General features: G+C 37.7%; 1 protein-coding gene across 1 annotated transcript; it reads right to left on the reverse strand.

The window, feature by feature from the left end:
- Positions 1-13,590: 13,590 nt before the first annotated feature.
- Positions 13,591-15,710, reverse strand: LOC139725281 (uncharacterized). Its single transcript, XM_071636372.1, has one exon. It carries the CDS (start codon positions 15,526-15,528, stop codon positions 13,591-13,593), a length of 1,938 nt encoding a protein of 645 aa, XP_071492473.1. The 5' UTR covers positions 15,529-15,710.
- Positions 15,711-16,132: the final 422 nt, after the last annotated feature.

Consider the following 16,132-nt stretch of genomic DNA (forward strand, 5'->3'; position numbering starts at 1 on the left):
TCAAATGACAAGGATCTCTTCATTCGTTATATATATTTTTTATTATTATTATTCAAGTTCCATATTCCACATTCCATATTCAGGCTTCATATTCCATTTGATTTCGGAGTAAAATATGTATAACACAACATTCAATTTTAGACATAATTTCACAAATGTATAAGGACATGTAATAAAATGATGTGTAAATATGAGGAACCTACTAAAAAGCAATGCTTGTAGGATGTAGGTTCCAAAGAAACAATATAAGCGTTTAGTACAACATGCTAATTACGAAAGATGACGAAACACAAGCGAAAATCGATATGTCGAGATAATAATAAACTCTACAGAATGTACAAAATAGTTTATGATGGTCAAGGTAAAACTCAGGGATTCAATGCTCCATAAAATTGCACTATTGGTCAAAGAAATGTGGTCAAATGAAGTCAAATAAAGACACCCGAGCGAGACATCATTGAGAATAAGAACAAATATATCAAAATGGTCACAGCAAGTAACTATACATAGGATTTTTAAAAATTGGCTTTTAGATTTTGCTTAAAGGAACTTAGAGAACTTGATTGCAGCCGAACAGAATCTAACTCATTCCAGAAAGAAGGACCGGTAGAAGTAATTGTCTTAAGGGCTAGAACTGTACGAACGGGGGAAAAGTGATATGATCCACTTTGTCTTGTAGGGTAATTATGAATTTCATTGTTTTTAACAAACATTGAGGAAAATAAACTAGGAAGATCGCCAATGCTCAACTTATACATAAAAATTCCAACGTGATACAAATACAAATCAGAAACTTTTAGTAATTTACTGGAAACAAACAATTCATCTGTATGATCCAAAAAATGTGCACGATTTATAATCCGCAAGGCCTTTTTCTGAATCAAAAATAACGAATCGATTTCAGTCTTAGAGCAATTACCCCAGGCCAATATTCCGTAATTTAAGTAAGGTAATAATAGAGTTGAATAGAGGGAATGCAATATTGGCTTGGGGAAGAGGTACTTCAATTTGTGAATAACTCCAACGTTTTTACACAACAACTTACATAAACAATCAACATGAACCTTCCAAGAAAGATTACTATCAATATAAATACCTAAAAATATTGTTGAATCTATTTGATTTAACTGCAAACCATTCACTAATACTGAACCTGGAAGAAACTTTATTGTATTACTAAAAACCATATAATTAGTCTTGTTTATATTGAGCGATAATTTATTCGCCTGTATCCATTCAAATACCAGTTGCAGTTCGTTATTCACAGAATCAAGCAACACATAAGGATCTGAGTGAGAATAAAAAAGACTTGTGTCATCCGCAAACAGAAGAAAAGACAGCAGAGAGGATGAGTTGCGGAAGTCATTAATATAAAGAATAAATAAAATAGGACCTAAGAGGGAGTCCTGTGGAACGCCACAGCAAATCGAACCTATTTCTGAGTCGTGGTTATTCACAGTAACAAACTGAGTTCTTTCGGTAAGATAACTTCTGAACCACTCCAAGGCCTTTCCATGAATGCCGTAATGATTTAATTTGTACAAAAGTATTTCGTGGTCTGTTGTGTCAAAGGCCTTGGAGTCGTCCAGAAACAAGCCGACTGTATGCGACTTTGAGTCTATAGCTTTCGCAACTTTCTCTACAAATAATATAATAGCATGAGTGGTTGCATGTTTTTTCCGGAATCCGAAATGATTATCAGCTAAAATATCACATTCATTTAAGAATTTAAGTAAACGATTATAAACCAACTTCTCAAGTATTTTAGAAAAAGAAGACAGTAATGATATTGGTCGATAATTTCCCAACTCATCCTCTCTACCCTTCTTATAGATTGGTAAAACTTTGGCAATTTTCATTTGAGCGGGCACAATGCCAGTAAGTAAAGACAAATTCAAAATGTGGACTAATGGTGAAAGAATTTCATTTATAATACATTTTATGAGATGATTAGAAAATCCATCGTGACCTGCACTCTTCTTGGGGGAAAGAGAATTAATAATATCTAAGACCTCTGCTTCAAATACAGGGAGAAAAAATAAAGACTGAGGATTGGAATTAGTAGATATAAGTGGAAAGGTCTGTGTGCAGACGAAATGTTGCGTGCCAAATTTGGACCAATGTTAACAAAAAAAGAATTAAATGCTTCCGCAATTTCTCCATCATCTATTATATTATTGCCTTCATAGACAATCTTATCAATTACACTTTTATTTTCATGTTTATGAATTACATTATTAATTTTAAAATTTAACTATCAGGACGATTAATTCCACCACGCGACCTGACTCTATCAAATGATTGAAATTCATACACATGGTAATGGATGTTCAAAAACAGGAAATATTTCATACTGGTTACCGTTTATGCTTCAGTGGAGCTCATTCTTCTTTTATCAGGCTTTTCATCTGTTCATTGTCGTTATTACTGAAATATCACTGTAAACTAGTTTTGTGGTATATTGTTCTGGTCTGTGAACTAAGAATTCCTACGATAATGTTTACGTGTCATGCGCAATTGGTTTCAAGACCTCTGATATACTTTTTGATCTTCACTAATATACAAGCACTTAAATCAGAATGTACCACTTTCTCCGGGAGGAGATAAACGTCAGGTTTGCAGTAGCTATAGCTATAGGAGAATCAGACATAGAATTATAATCCAACAGTTCCGAAAACGCCATCTTGTTGATGAATGATTAAAGCCTATTTTCAAGAGATTAAATCTAAGATGACACACCGTCTATTGAGATTTCTCTGTACTTGGAAACGGTCTTTGAAAACAAAGAATTATTAGTCACTGATTGCCGGCTCACGCATTTTTATACATCGATTCAGGCATCTTGACTTGATTTGCTGCTAGCAGATAACCCAGTTTCCGGGCTATGATTAAACCAACATGCTATTTGTCATCTTGTCTGTTGCCGAGGGTTTCATCAAACTAATAGAGAGACCTAATCCTTACAGAATACAAACATGATACTGGACACCCTGAGCATTATAGCGAACACTACAGCTGAACTTCTGTATGGTTGGCGAGCATCATTTCCGGGCAAACAACGAAAGAGGAATTAATTTCATACGCAAAACGAAATTCAAATCTTTCGGGAATAATTTGATATCACGCTGTTTATCTGATTATTATGTCCTAATGCAGGGTGGTAAACAAGGTTTACCGTGTATTCAGTTGAAGATCAATAGTGTGTGAAATTCATCTGATATCAAATCAAACGTTATTCCAGGTCTTTATAGACAAAGTCAAAATTTAACTATATCTAGCGATATTTTCTTATTCCCTCACGGTGTTTAAATGGAATTGTGAATTATGTGTGAAATTCAAGTTCCTGAGTTATATTCCCTTTGGTCGATATGTTTACAGAAATAATGAAAAAAAAAATTGTGAAGTCTAGTGACCCATTTTATAAAAAAAAATGAAATGATAGCAATTCTTGCTTGAAATGTAATTGTCATGGTAACGGCAATAATCCGGCTCCCTAACTGGCTGTTACTATGGGAAGTTGCCATTCCACAAGAGGTGTTACCCTATATAACATCTTTTATGATATGGTTCTCATCCAGAATTCTATACATTGATATGTGTATGTTTGTACTTCTATAGAACAATGCGAATGAAAATTTCACAGTGCAAAACATTCATCTCAGTATGACAAGTAATATCTTAGTAGGCCTATACATTTGTATTGCATGAAATTTTGAAAGTTTTACTTTTCTGAAAAACATATAACTGCCATTAATATATTGATTAAACTTCTTTTTGTATACATCTTCTCATTGACAGATTTGATCACTTCTCTTGCGCAGTTGGTATTTCTTACTACATGTTTACAGTATCCAAGATGAAAAAGGTCAAGGACGGTCATTTTCTGATCGAAGTTACTCTTCCATATACATATATATATATATATATATATATATATATATACATATACATATACATATACTGTACGAGGAATAATCATGTCAGAGACAGGAAGACTGAATTCATATATATATATATATATATTCATATATTTATTTATTCATTTATCTATTTATCTCTCTATTTATATGAATTAAATCTTCTTGTCTTGATAATATAAGATGAGATAGAAAAAATTCAAATTGCATTTGATTTGATTTAGTTCTCCGGGCAATGCCAGAAGAGTTCGAAAGATTCATACATCGAAACACAATTACCACGCATCTAGGCCCCCGTGGGTGTAGAATAATTAGATTCTTACTTTTGCGACAACGGATAGAAATACTTTCTTTTTTTGTGTATACGGTTGATTTAATTTATTACTCAAGATGGATGTAAATGCTACGATGGTAGGGGATCAAGATTTGTGTAAAACTCGACAGGCCGTGGAATGACTTGTCAGCCATTGCTAACGATTGATAAGCAAGAGCGTGTATAACGTAGTTTGTGACGAAAACATCATTTTGTTTATCATGTTTATTTGTTTACTTGTTATCACTTTCAACGCAGAAATAGTAACAGTGGGATGTTTGAGGGATTTATCGAATCTCAATATTTATTTCTTGACGGTTTGTCGGATCTATCTCCATTGGCTGTTTCAAAAAGTAGAGAAACAACATGATGTCAGCGATGGACATTCCTATCCATGGATTCACACGAAATCATTTCTGTATAAAGGAGAGGTAAAGCAATCACATTATTTCCTGAGATTTGTCTTTCAATTACAATATTTTGTCTGAAAATAACGAGCAACAAACATGCATTTACCCACACGTAAATGATCAGAAATCACTTATCCAGTGTTCCAAATAAAGCAAATGGAAGTAATATTTGTGTCCAATTACGCAGCGCAATCATCAGTCAACTTTGTAAACAAAGTTGTCAACAATCTTGACAGGTAATTATAAAATAATTATTGTCAGTGAAATGAAATATGACAAAATTGTGGAGAGACACTCGTATGAAATGGACGGTGCTTGGATAATCAATGCATGATTATAATACAGAGTAGTTTAACCACTCTGTATTTAATGAAATGGTTCAAGCAACATTAATTATTGTTTTCATGGTCAAGTTTGTGGGGAGTGGATCTGATTGAGACAAGAGGAGTGGTGTATTTCCGCATATTTTATGGCATTGATGTTTGCACAAACTAATGACCAAAATTCCATCAGTATAGCTAATGCCTGTGGTGTGATGTAGAGTTTGGTTATAGACTTCCAACGATGTATTCACCTTTTCGTTCGATTGCTGATGACTGGTTTCGTGTCGTTAGCATCCACAAGGTAGGACTTTGATCAAAAAGACTGATGAATGATCAACGTTGCATGAAAACGATTTCTCCTCCAGTTATTGTGGTTAGAGAATATCATACGGCGCATTACTTCTTTCTCTGACAGAAAAAGTCGGCCATGTTGAAGTAAATGTCATATCTTATCAAAGCGACTGTCAGGGAGACTGTTAGGCGAGAGAGAATCCACAAACACTAGACCTTGACGAAATTCATCTCTATCGCCGTGATAACACTTCGGCTCAATGCGATTTCCACGAAACACACCCCATTCTCCGAGTTTAATGGACCGCACTATCTTCTTGCTGCTTAAATACTTTATCACTTTCTTTCTTAATGTTGCACATAAAACTTTGGGCTCTTGATTTAAGCAATTCCGGCCATGACTGAAGACAGATGATGTAGAGTTTCCCTGGTCGATATGTGAACTATGATAGGTGAACGTGACCGGTTTACATTTGTACAAGAGTATTCATGTGGTTGGTGCTCGTGTACCCATATGTAGAGCTGATGAATACTTTTAACGTTCCTGCAATTTTTTTAATGCATGTGATGTGTGTGCGTCTTTATATATATATATATATATATATATATATATATATATATATATATATATATACATATATATATAGCGAAAACTTTGAGCAAAGAAAATGGGGTTTCATCGGGATTCGAACCCGAGACCTCCGGATTACTAGACCGGTGCTCCACCGACTGAGCTATTGAAAGCCCTAGATCGGTGTTCGTCCCAAACCCTTAACTTTCTTTGCTCGTGTGGTCAGAAGCTATAGTGTGTGTATGTGTACACACACACACACATTAACCTGACATAAACCCAAATGATGTAAATCAACTTTGCAATAAATGTGAGGGATCGCCGAAGCGATGCAGCTTTTTGTAATATGTTTTGAAACAAGGAAGGAAAAACTGATCAGAAACAACTGTAATAATAAATAGCGAAAACTTTGAGCAAAGAGCAAGGGTTTGGGACGAACACCGATCTAGGGCTTTCAATAGCTCAGTCGGTAGAGCACCGGTCTAGTAATCCGGAGGTCTCGGGTTCGAATCCCGATGAAAACCCATTTTCTTTGCTCAAAGTTTTCGCTATTTATTATTACAGTTGTTTCTGGTCAGTTTTTCCTTCCTTGTTTCAATATATATATATATATATATATATATATATATATATATATATATATATATACATATATACATATATATATATATATATATATATATATATATGTATACATATATATATATATATATATATATATATATATATATTTGTGTGTGTGTGTCTATGTGTCTATGTCCTGTCTGTGTCCGTGTGTCTGTATCTCTGTCTGTTTGTGTATGTCTGTGTGGAAATTGGTCGGTTGCTTTGGCGTAACAGATAAATCGTTGCACTTTCTTCAGAAGTTTACAAAGAAGCAAAGTGTCAATATTTTGTTAACCCCGTTTCGGGGTAATGCCATGACTGTCAATCTATCAGCCAGAAGTCAACCTACTTTACCCAGCAGCCCACCAAAGGCTAAGCGTCTAGATGATGTCTCACCTACTTATCTGTTTGATGTGGCCATGATCATAGCTCGATCGAACGAAATGTGTTTCTCTGAGTAAAGTTACACTTAAATTCCTCAAACACCTATGCATTCAGGCACGTAACCTGTCCGTCGAGGAAACTATCGGACTTGTCATAAAATTTACAATTAGTAACTCATTTCACAATTTCTTTGTTTTAATTACATTGCTGTACTGAGTGTGTTATTAAGTGTGTTCAAGCGTTTCACTGTACTTGAAATTCGTTGGCAATGAAATGAATAATTTGAACTTGAACTTGAACTTGGAATTATGAAAGGAATAATATTGTTGCGAGGATGAGGGATGGTATGTATAGAGTGGTCACTCAGGGACGTGTCTCCGAGATCTTAGAAGAGGAGACCGCGTTCTCACAACGTTGAAGTGAGGATCCCATATGACTTATATCAGTGTTGTCATCTCTCCACCCCTCCCCCTCCCTTTCCGGTCATTTTGATAGGATACATCTTTTGAAAGTGAGTAGATATATCCATCTTCCTCATCACAGCCACATTGTGTTGATTTATAGTCACTAAATCGAGGTCATTTGAGGCATCAACGAATGAAGTGAAAATCATTATCGCAGTGTCTCAATCCATGCTCCTCTTATTCTGTATCTGATTCTGAACATTACGGACTATTATTTATATTCCACTATTAATTATGCAACAACAGGAACTTGGAATTATGAAAGGAATAATATTGTTGCGAGGATGAGGGATGGTATGTATAGAGTGGTCACTCAGGGACGTGTCTCCGAGATCTTAGAAGAGGAGACCGCGTTCTCACAACGTTGAAGTGAGGATCCCATATGACTTATATCAGTGTTGTCTTCTCTCCACCCCTCCCCCCTCCCTTTCCGGTCATTTTGATAGGATACATCTTTTGAAAGTGAGTAGATATATCCATCTTCCTCATCACAGCCACATTGTGTTGATTTATAGTCACTAAATCGAGGTCATTTGAGGCATCAACGAATGAAGTGAAAATCATTATCGCAGTGTCTCAATCCATGCTCCTCTTATTCTGTATCTGATTCTGAACATTACGGACTATTATTTATATTCCACTATTAATTATGCAACAACAGGAACTTGGAATTATGAAAGGAATAATATTGTTGCGAGGATGAGGGATGGTATGTATAGAGTGGTCACTCAGGAACGTGTCTCCGAGATCTTAGAAGAGGAGACCGCGTTCTCACAACGTTGAAGTGAGGATCCCATATGACTTATATCAGTGTTGTCTTCTCTCCACCCCTCCCCCCTCCCTTTCCGGTCATTTTGATAGGATACATCTTTTGAAAGTGAGTAGATATATCCATCTTCCTCATCACAGCCACATTGTGTTGATTTATAGTCACTAAATCGAGGTCATTTGAGGCATCAACGAATGAAGTGAAAATCATTATCGCAGTGTCTCAATCCATGCTCCTCTTATTCTGTATCTGATTCTGAACATTACGGACTATTATTTATATTCCACTATTAATTATGCAACAACAGTTTCTCTCTCTCTCTCTCTCTCTCTCTGCCCATGCATACACAATGGAATATATATCAATGTATATATATATATATATATATATATATATATATATATGTATATATGCATATATGTATATATATACATGTATATATACATATATATATACATATATATATATATATATATATATATATATATACACACACACATATATATATACTCTGTAAATGCTATGGAGCTAATTCTAGCTCTTTTTCCCGCTCCTTAGGGAGCGTGATTAGGGACCAGTCCATTTGGAGTGAAATTTGGAGCGAAAAATTTTTAACTCTACCAGAGAGTGAAAATATTTCGTCTTTTAAGAGCGAAATCTACATCTTTTAAGAGTGACTTTTAGCTCCTCATTCGAGTGAAATGATTTTGATTTACGTGTGGAAATCTTCACTCTTTTCAGAGTGAATTTTAGCTCTTCAAGCGACGGGTGCTAGTCTTGGTTCCAGGGGTAGGGAAATTATTTTGATTTATAGGGGAAATCCTCACTCTTTTCAGAGTGAATTTTCGCTCTTTGAAAGAGGGGTGCTAGTCTTGGTTCCAGGGGATTTTTGTTTTTATTTGTCGCACTGGTATTTGCACACGTCCAAGCGTGCACACACACACACATGCACACACACCAACACACACACGCACACGCACACACACACACGCACACACACACACGCACACACACACACGCACACACACGCATTCACACACACATATGCATATACATATTCCAATGTACAGGTACATGCAAATATACATACACTCTGTCACTAACACATGTACATGAATAATACACTGCATGTACTGCATTATTTCGGTTTTGCTTTTGTTTTTGTTTTTTACATATTCAGGATTCTATGCATATTATTTTAACAAAAATTAATCTTGACAAACTGATATATTGAAAGCTTGTCTGATGCTTGTTGTATGACAACTTGTTTGTATGTCAGGGATATTGTTCACAAGAAATACTAATTATGTATTATGAACCTATAAGTTCCTGGAAATAAAACATCCATAAACAAGGAAAAGTAGAAATTACGCGGTGCGTAATATATGTCCCCGCCGGAAGTAGCATTTTGTAACAAAATGTGCAATATAGGTAAAAAATCAAGGTCAAAGGTCAAAGAAGTCAAAGGTCAAAATTCTGTGTAGAAGTTTTGAAGCCCTCACCTAGTGCCATCACATAAAGCAAATGGAATCGAAATTGGGTTAGAAATGGCGAAGGGGTAGCATTTTGTAGCCAATGTACAATATAGGTCAAAAATCAAGGTCAAATGTCAAAGAAGACAAAGGTCAAAATTCTGTGTAGAAGTTTTGAAGCCCTCACCTAGTGCTATCTCACATAAAGCAAACGGAATCGAAATCGGGTTAGAAATGGCGAAGGAGTAGCATTTTGTAGCAAAATGCAGAATATCATGCAGAGGTCAAAAATCAAGGTCAAAGGTCAAAGAAGTCAAAAAGGTCAAAATTCTGTGTAGAAGTTTTGAAGTCCTCAACTAGTGCCATCATATAAAGCAAACGGAATCGAAATCGGGTTAGAAATGACGAAGGAGTAGCATTTTGTAGCAAAATGTACAATATAGGTCAAAAATCAAGGTCAAAGAAGTCAAGGAGGTCAAAATTCTGTGTAGAAGTTTTGAAGCCCTCACCTAGTGCCATCACTTAAAGCAAACGGAATCGAAATCGGGTTAGAAATGGCGAAGGAGTAGCATTTTGTAGCAAATGTACAATATAGATCAAAGGTCAAGGTCAAAGGTCACAACTGAAATTCTGTGTAGAAGTTTTAAAGCTCCCATGTAGTGCTATCATATAAAGCAAACAGAATCAAAATTGGCTCATAAATGACAGAGAAGTAGCAAATTGAACATTTTGATCACACACGGACGCACACACGGACGGACGCACGGACGGACGGACGGACGCACAGACGCACGGACGCACAGACACACACACGTACGGAGCCCGTTTCATAGTCCCCTGCTCGAACTCGTTCGGCGGGGACAACAATGTGAATATATTTCCAACGTGGCCTTTTGACCAAATATGTAACTGCGTGTATTTCATCTAATTTCGTCAAATATTAGACAATTGAACATATGAAATATTGTACAATATTAACAAATTTAATAACATTCTGTTTTTAAGGGCAATTCCAAACTAAGAGAATAACAAATCAGATCTGATGACATGAAAACCTGAAATGCAAATAGGATGCGGGTATATCTATGAACACACTTAAAAGCAGATAATTTGTCTGTACACGTGCAGTATTGAAAACCCCGGAACTTGGAATACAAGTGCATGTACAAATGAACGAGACGCTGAGTTATAGAGACAACTGTCGAAGAGACATGGGTAAATTTCTTCCTGACAATGATACAATACTTAGCAAAAACTCTAATTATCATGGGAGTGGGGGTGTACAGACACTAAAATTTGGCTGGTGTTTCAAAAGCCTTATGCAACCCCTGATTTAAAAGAGCTGAAATATGTTTTGGATCATTCATTCATCATTCTATCTCTCTGGTAGACAAGACTGAATTGCATAAAATGCACATTTACGAACAAGACAATTAATTTTACAGCAACAGTAACGTGTCAAATTGCCACCATTCCTCCATTGAAGCATAGGGCTATATCATCTTTGACCATAGCAATTAGAATATCTCATGTACACAATGTACATGTTTTTGAACTTTTAAAACAGTTTTATTTTATTCTTATTTATCTATTTTCTTTTGCTTTGGTTAGCTTAGTGGAAAATACAGAATTGAGGAGAATTTCATTAGTTCTCGTCTAGAAAGTTACCAGTAACTGTCTGAATTTATTGAACCATTATTTTGTATGATTATCCTATGGAAAAAAGTACATGAATATTCTATTTTCCCCCTTGTATGCAAAAAATCATTTGCCTAAGTCAATCATATCATCCTAGGTGAAGAACTTTGCCAATTTGCTGGAATTTGCAAAGGAAATCTGAATGTCTGAGTAGGGTATATGAAGGAAAAGTTAGATTTTAAATTGCTAACATATAAATCCATGTGAACATTATTCAAGGAATGCAATATCCTAAAATTCATGTGGACAAAAATACAACAGCATACTGTACAAGCGTATCAAAATTGTACATTTTGTAAAGCATTGAGATCATCTATCCAAACATTCAGTGATCAAGATTGAAAACCACTTTCAGAATACATATTCAGATACATTCAAATACATGTTTGTCATCACACATTTTGTGAGTTGTCAAGCCAACTGGAAAAGAGAAAATCCAAGTAACAAAGTCACAAGACATACATGATTATGATTAAGTGCCTTTGTTGACCTCCATTATCTGGCTGATCTGGCAGAGGCAGGTTCTCAACGGTGGCTTGATATCAGCGGGGATTCATAGATGAAGGATATAAAAATGTCAAGAGTCTGTGATCGACAAGTCTATTGTTGGGAATTCCATATTGAAAGTGAAGAAGACTTTGTGAACAGGTGATCCAAAGCCTGAAGGATGTCTTCCTCTCCAAGAAGGGTCGTATCATCAACAAAAATTAAATACCGTTGTTGTTCCAGCCCACCAGCAAAAAAACAGCAAGAAGGGCTGGCTAAACTCTTGGTACTCTTCTTGTGCTGCTGCATCTTTACCTGTAGCAGAGAAAATAATAGAGTACAACAATATAAATGAAAACATGTGAATATGCAACTCCAGAGTTCTGATTTTTTTTTCTCTTTCTCGTCTAAGTGTATGACAGTGGATCATCACAAGAGAGCGTACATTGTTGGATGATATTTACTTGTCTAATATAAATTTGAAACACAACCTGGGAAATTTAATGGACATATTCCCATGTCTTTTAAACAAACTTTTGATATCATAATCGTCTCTACCACCACGAAAAAATGTGTATAGATAAAGATGCATTTACATTCTTACGTATCATGCCATGATTTCAAGGCATAGAAAGGTGTGACCAGAACATAATTGTAAAAATATAGAATGTGCTAACGATGTACAGTCATCAATGTGCCTGTGAGACAGTATACTTCAAAACATCTGTAAAAATATTTGGATATTGTTAAAGAACCATACGTTTCTTATTCCTTAACAGGTTAAATTTCACAGGTATTAATGTCACAGGGAAGACAGTAAATGAACTTACAGATCTTTCTTCAAAGAGATGCAGGAGAGCACTGTCAGTTGTTGGCTCCTTACTCTTTCCTCCCTGTCTTGATGCAGGATGTTGGCAGATGTTTTGTCAACAGCACCGAGGCTCCTTGGTCTCCTAAAATTCACATAAAATTCAAATGCTTTCAAAGCCTGCCAAACATTCTACTGTAATGGACAACAGTCAATCTCGGAAGCACAATAATTTGAGAGAGGGAGATAGAAAGAAAGGCATTCATAAGATCATTAACATGGCAAATGGGTAGTGGCGGATCCAGAGGGGGGGGGGGGGGGCGCAAGAGGCGCACGCCCCCTCTATATTTATCGTTAAAAACAAAAGAAATAAAAAGAAAAATATGGAATGGAACCCGGAAGTGGCACCAGAAATATTAGTTACGCCCCTGTCACGTGAGTGACTTTTTTTCTCTCTCTCTGCTACTCTGACACCAAAATAATGGAAATTCAAACTGTTCGTATACAGTTATGTTCGAGTTTAATCTTTCAAATCTTTGCAGCTTTCTCGTTCATAACAATACATTGAGCATAAAATATAATATGAAACAAATCACAAATACATAACTTAGGTTGTCTTGGATGACCTGAACTGGTGATCCCCTCAGCTTGGCTCAGTCGTCATCGATGTCCGATACCCTCGTCGTCGACCTCGGCACAGTCGCTTGGCTTGTCTCTTGGAAGCACCCCTTGACTTGGCCACTCAGCTAGACGCTACCCTATCGGCGGTCCTTTCAGCTCCTCGGCCTTCACTAGTCCCTGCTACCACGCAGACTCATGCCTTGATCTGCGATGCCCGAGCTCAAACGACGGCGAGCAGGCAAATGGAGATTGAGCTCCGTTCCAGCGACGTAGAAAACCCCCAGAAGAACGACTGCTGCCTAAGCGGAGATCTATGCTGGATGTCTGATCAAAGTATTTCTCCTCGATCCTCTACATTACTGAGCTTTTTATTAGCTTTACCTCGTCAACATGTAATGGAAAAGCAAGGACCATTACAAACAACTATATAAACAGTTACAGCAATCTACTCACGAGGTCAACCGTTCGGCTTTTTGACTATCACAATGGATGGAGAGCTAGAAGGCTCGATTACTCCTAACTTCAACATGGAATCAACTTCCTTGCTAATCTCCTCTTCCATAGCCTGAGGTACCCTATGAGGCGGAGAACGCACTGGTCGTTCAGTCGTCAACGAGATTCCACATTGGACTGGATCTACTGTTACCATGTCAACAAACTCCATCTGTACTACACTAGGCATACTGGACATCTCCCCATTCCAATCAGAACCAGCCTCTGCCATATCTTCCTCGTCAGCCATGACTTCAACAACTTCCTCATTACCTTCGACCCCCTCAACCTCAAAGCAACTGGCCACTGGTACCTCTTCACCTCGACTATAGTACCTCTTCAACAAATTGATGTGATACGTTTTGGCAACACCATCAACGTCGACCACATAGTCATAGTCAAACTCGTACTTGAAATTATCAACATGTCCTCTTTTCTGCCATAGAGGGCGCAACGACTCATCATCTTTCTGTTCCTTTAGAAATTCACTCGACCGCACATTATCAACAGGATCTGCAACAGTCAAACCTTTACTAGGCCTCGAATCCTTCACCTTTTGTGCAAGAGTTTGAACAGCCATCCCTGTATCATCCAGCTCACCTGGGATTGCGACCTCGACGTCCTGTTCTACACCATCATTTGAACTTTCTAGCCCCACATCCGGGGTTATGACCTCTACATCCGGGTCAGACACAACACTCTTTGGGACCCAATGTAGATTGGGGTCACTCGGTTCACGAGCCCCTTCTACATTCCCGATGACTACCTCACTCAAACAATCAGTCATGCACACGGCTTCAACTTCCCCTTTAAAATATGGCGAATCAACAGCTACCTTAGCCACGGGAAAACGCCTAACCGTACCGTCAATTAACCTCACTGCCTGATGTTGACCTGTTAATTGGTCATTTCTAACCAATTTCTCTTTCACCACGCACGTACTACAACCTGTATCACGCAAAACAGACAAGGGTGTATTATCTGGCATCAGTCTTCCAGACACAACCGGCATACGATTCACCATCGCGGCGACATCATTGTATGCCATTCCAACTTCTTCAACCACTACACTCTTTCCACACTCAAAGTCACTGCCCACTATCTCAAGGAGGAAACAACCTGCCGTCGAGCCAACAACTCCCGGCTCAGAATCACCCCGAGACACCTCATTCGCCACATTCATGTCTACTTTTGGGGCCGTACCTTCCCCAGCACCCATCAAACCTTGAGCTGATGCAGGCCTAGACAACATGGGACAATCTCTTCTCATGTGATTTGGGTTTCCACACATATAGCAACCTCTGCCCTGAAAAGTCCTATTTCCCATAGTCTTTCCCGCCTTTGACTGAGCATCAGCCGGTTTCTGATACGTACTAGTCCTTTTGACCTGATTTTGCTGGGGCGGTTTGCTTTCCGGCTTTGAATCTGATCGGTTTCTTTCCGATTTCTGTACACCCGAAAATGCATGAGGACCGTGAGCTTCTACATAGATTTCTGCACAATCAACTACCTCGTTGAAATCTTTACATTTTCGTTCCTTGACAAACCTAACTACTTCTCTGGGACAATCTATCAGAAATTGCTCTTGCAAAATCAAATCTTCTAGATCCTTCCTAGTATCCCCAATCTCAGCCTCTTCCACCCAATGATCAAAATATCCCTTCATTCGAGTAGCAAACTGTTTTGGGCGCTCAAACTTCATTGGCTTTGCTGATCTAAAACTCCGCCTATACCCCTCTTCAGTGAGATGATAATATGACATCAACTCATGCTTCACTGTAGCATAACTCTGGCGATCATCAGCACTCATCCGATTCACAACATCTAACGCTTTGCCTGTTAGATTGGAAATCAAATACAACACCCACATGTCTACCGGGATATTCTGACTTTTCATCAACATTTCGAACTTTGTGACATAAGCATCAAACTTATCATGTGCGTCATCAAATCGACCTACTTTCAGCTTTAAGCCAGCTAACTGGGGCCTACCAACATTCGCTGTTCCTTCCTCTATGCGCAACTGTGCTAATCTTATTTCATGTTCGCGCGCCTTTTCTAGAGCTTCGCGTTCACGCTCAGCTTCGCGTGCTTCATGATCAGCTTTAAGCTCTGCTTCAATTGCCTGGCATTGTTCTGAAACAAAGCTACTCAATTCACCACCACTAAGGCCCATTTCTCTGCCTAATGAAGAGAACTCTCTGATTTGCTCAACACTAGCCATACTGACTATGTAACTTCCAGACTAAGCAAACGTGTAGTCGTACAAAACAGCTGACTAGCACCTAGCTATCAAAGTCCGACAAAAGTACTACCTTGCAGCCAGCGTACTTAACAACAATTTGTATCTCCGAACGAGCATACAATTGCAAATGACAAACAGCTGAAATTCACTCAACAAGTATTCCACATATCAAACCGCTAGTACCGTGTCAAAAGCGTACTGGAATGCAGGCAATGTGAAATGACACGAGTTCACTCAACAAACATTCCACATACCAAGCATG

The sequence above is a fragment of the Diadema antillarum genome, unplaced genomic scaffold (assembly GCF_040938485.1).
Source record: "Diadema antillarum isolate AM-2024a unplaced genomic scaffold, OU_Dant_1.0 scf00000017, whole genome shotgun sequence".
NCBI classification, from domain to species: Eukaryota; Metazoa; Echinodermata; class Echinoidea; order Diadematoida; family Diadematidae; genus Diadema; species Diadema antillarum.

Coding starts and splice junctions, on each gene's coding strand:
- LOC139725281 (XM_071636372.1), bottom strand. CDS start 15,528: ATGTTGATGAAAAGTCAGAATATCCCGGTAGACATGTGGGTGTTGTAT.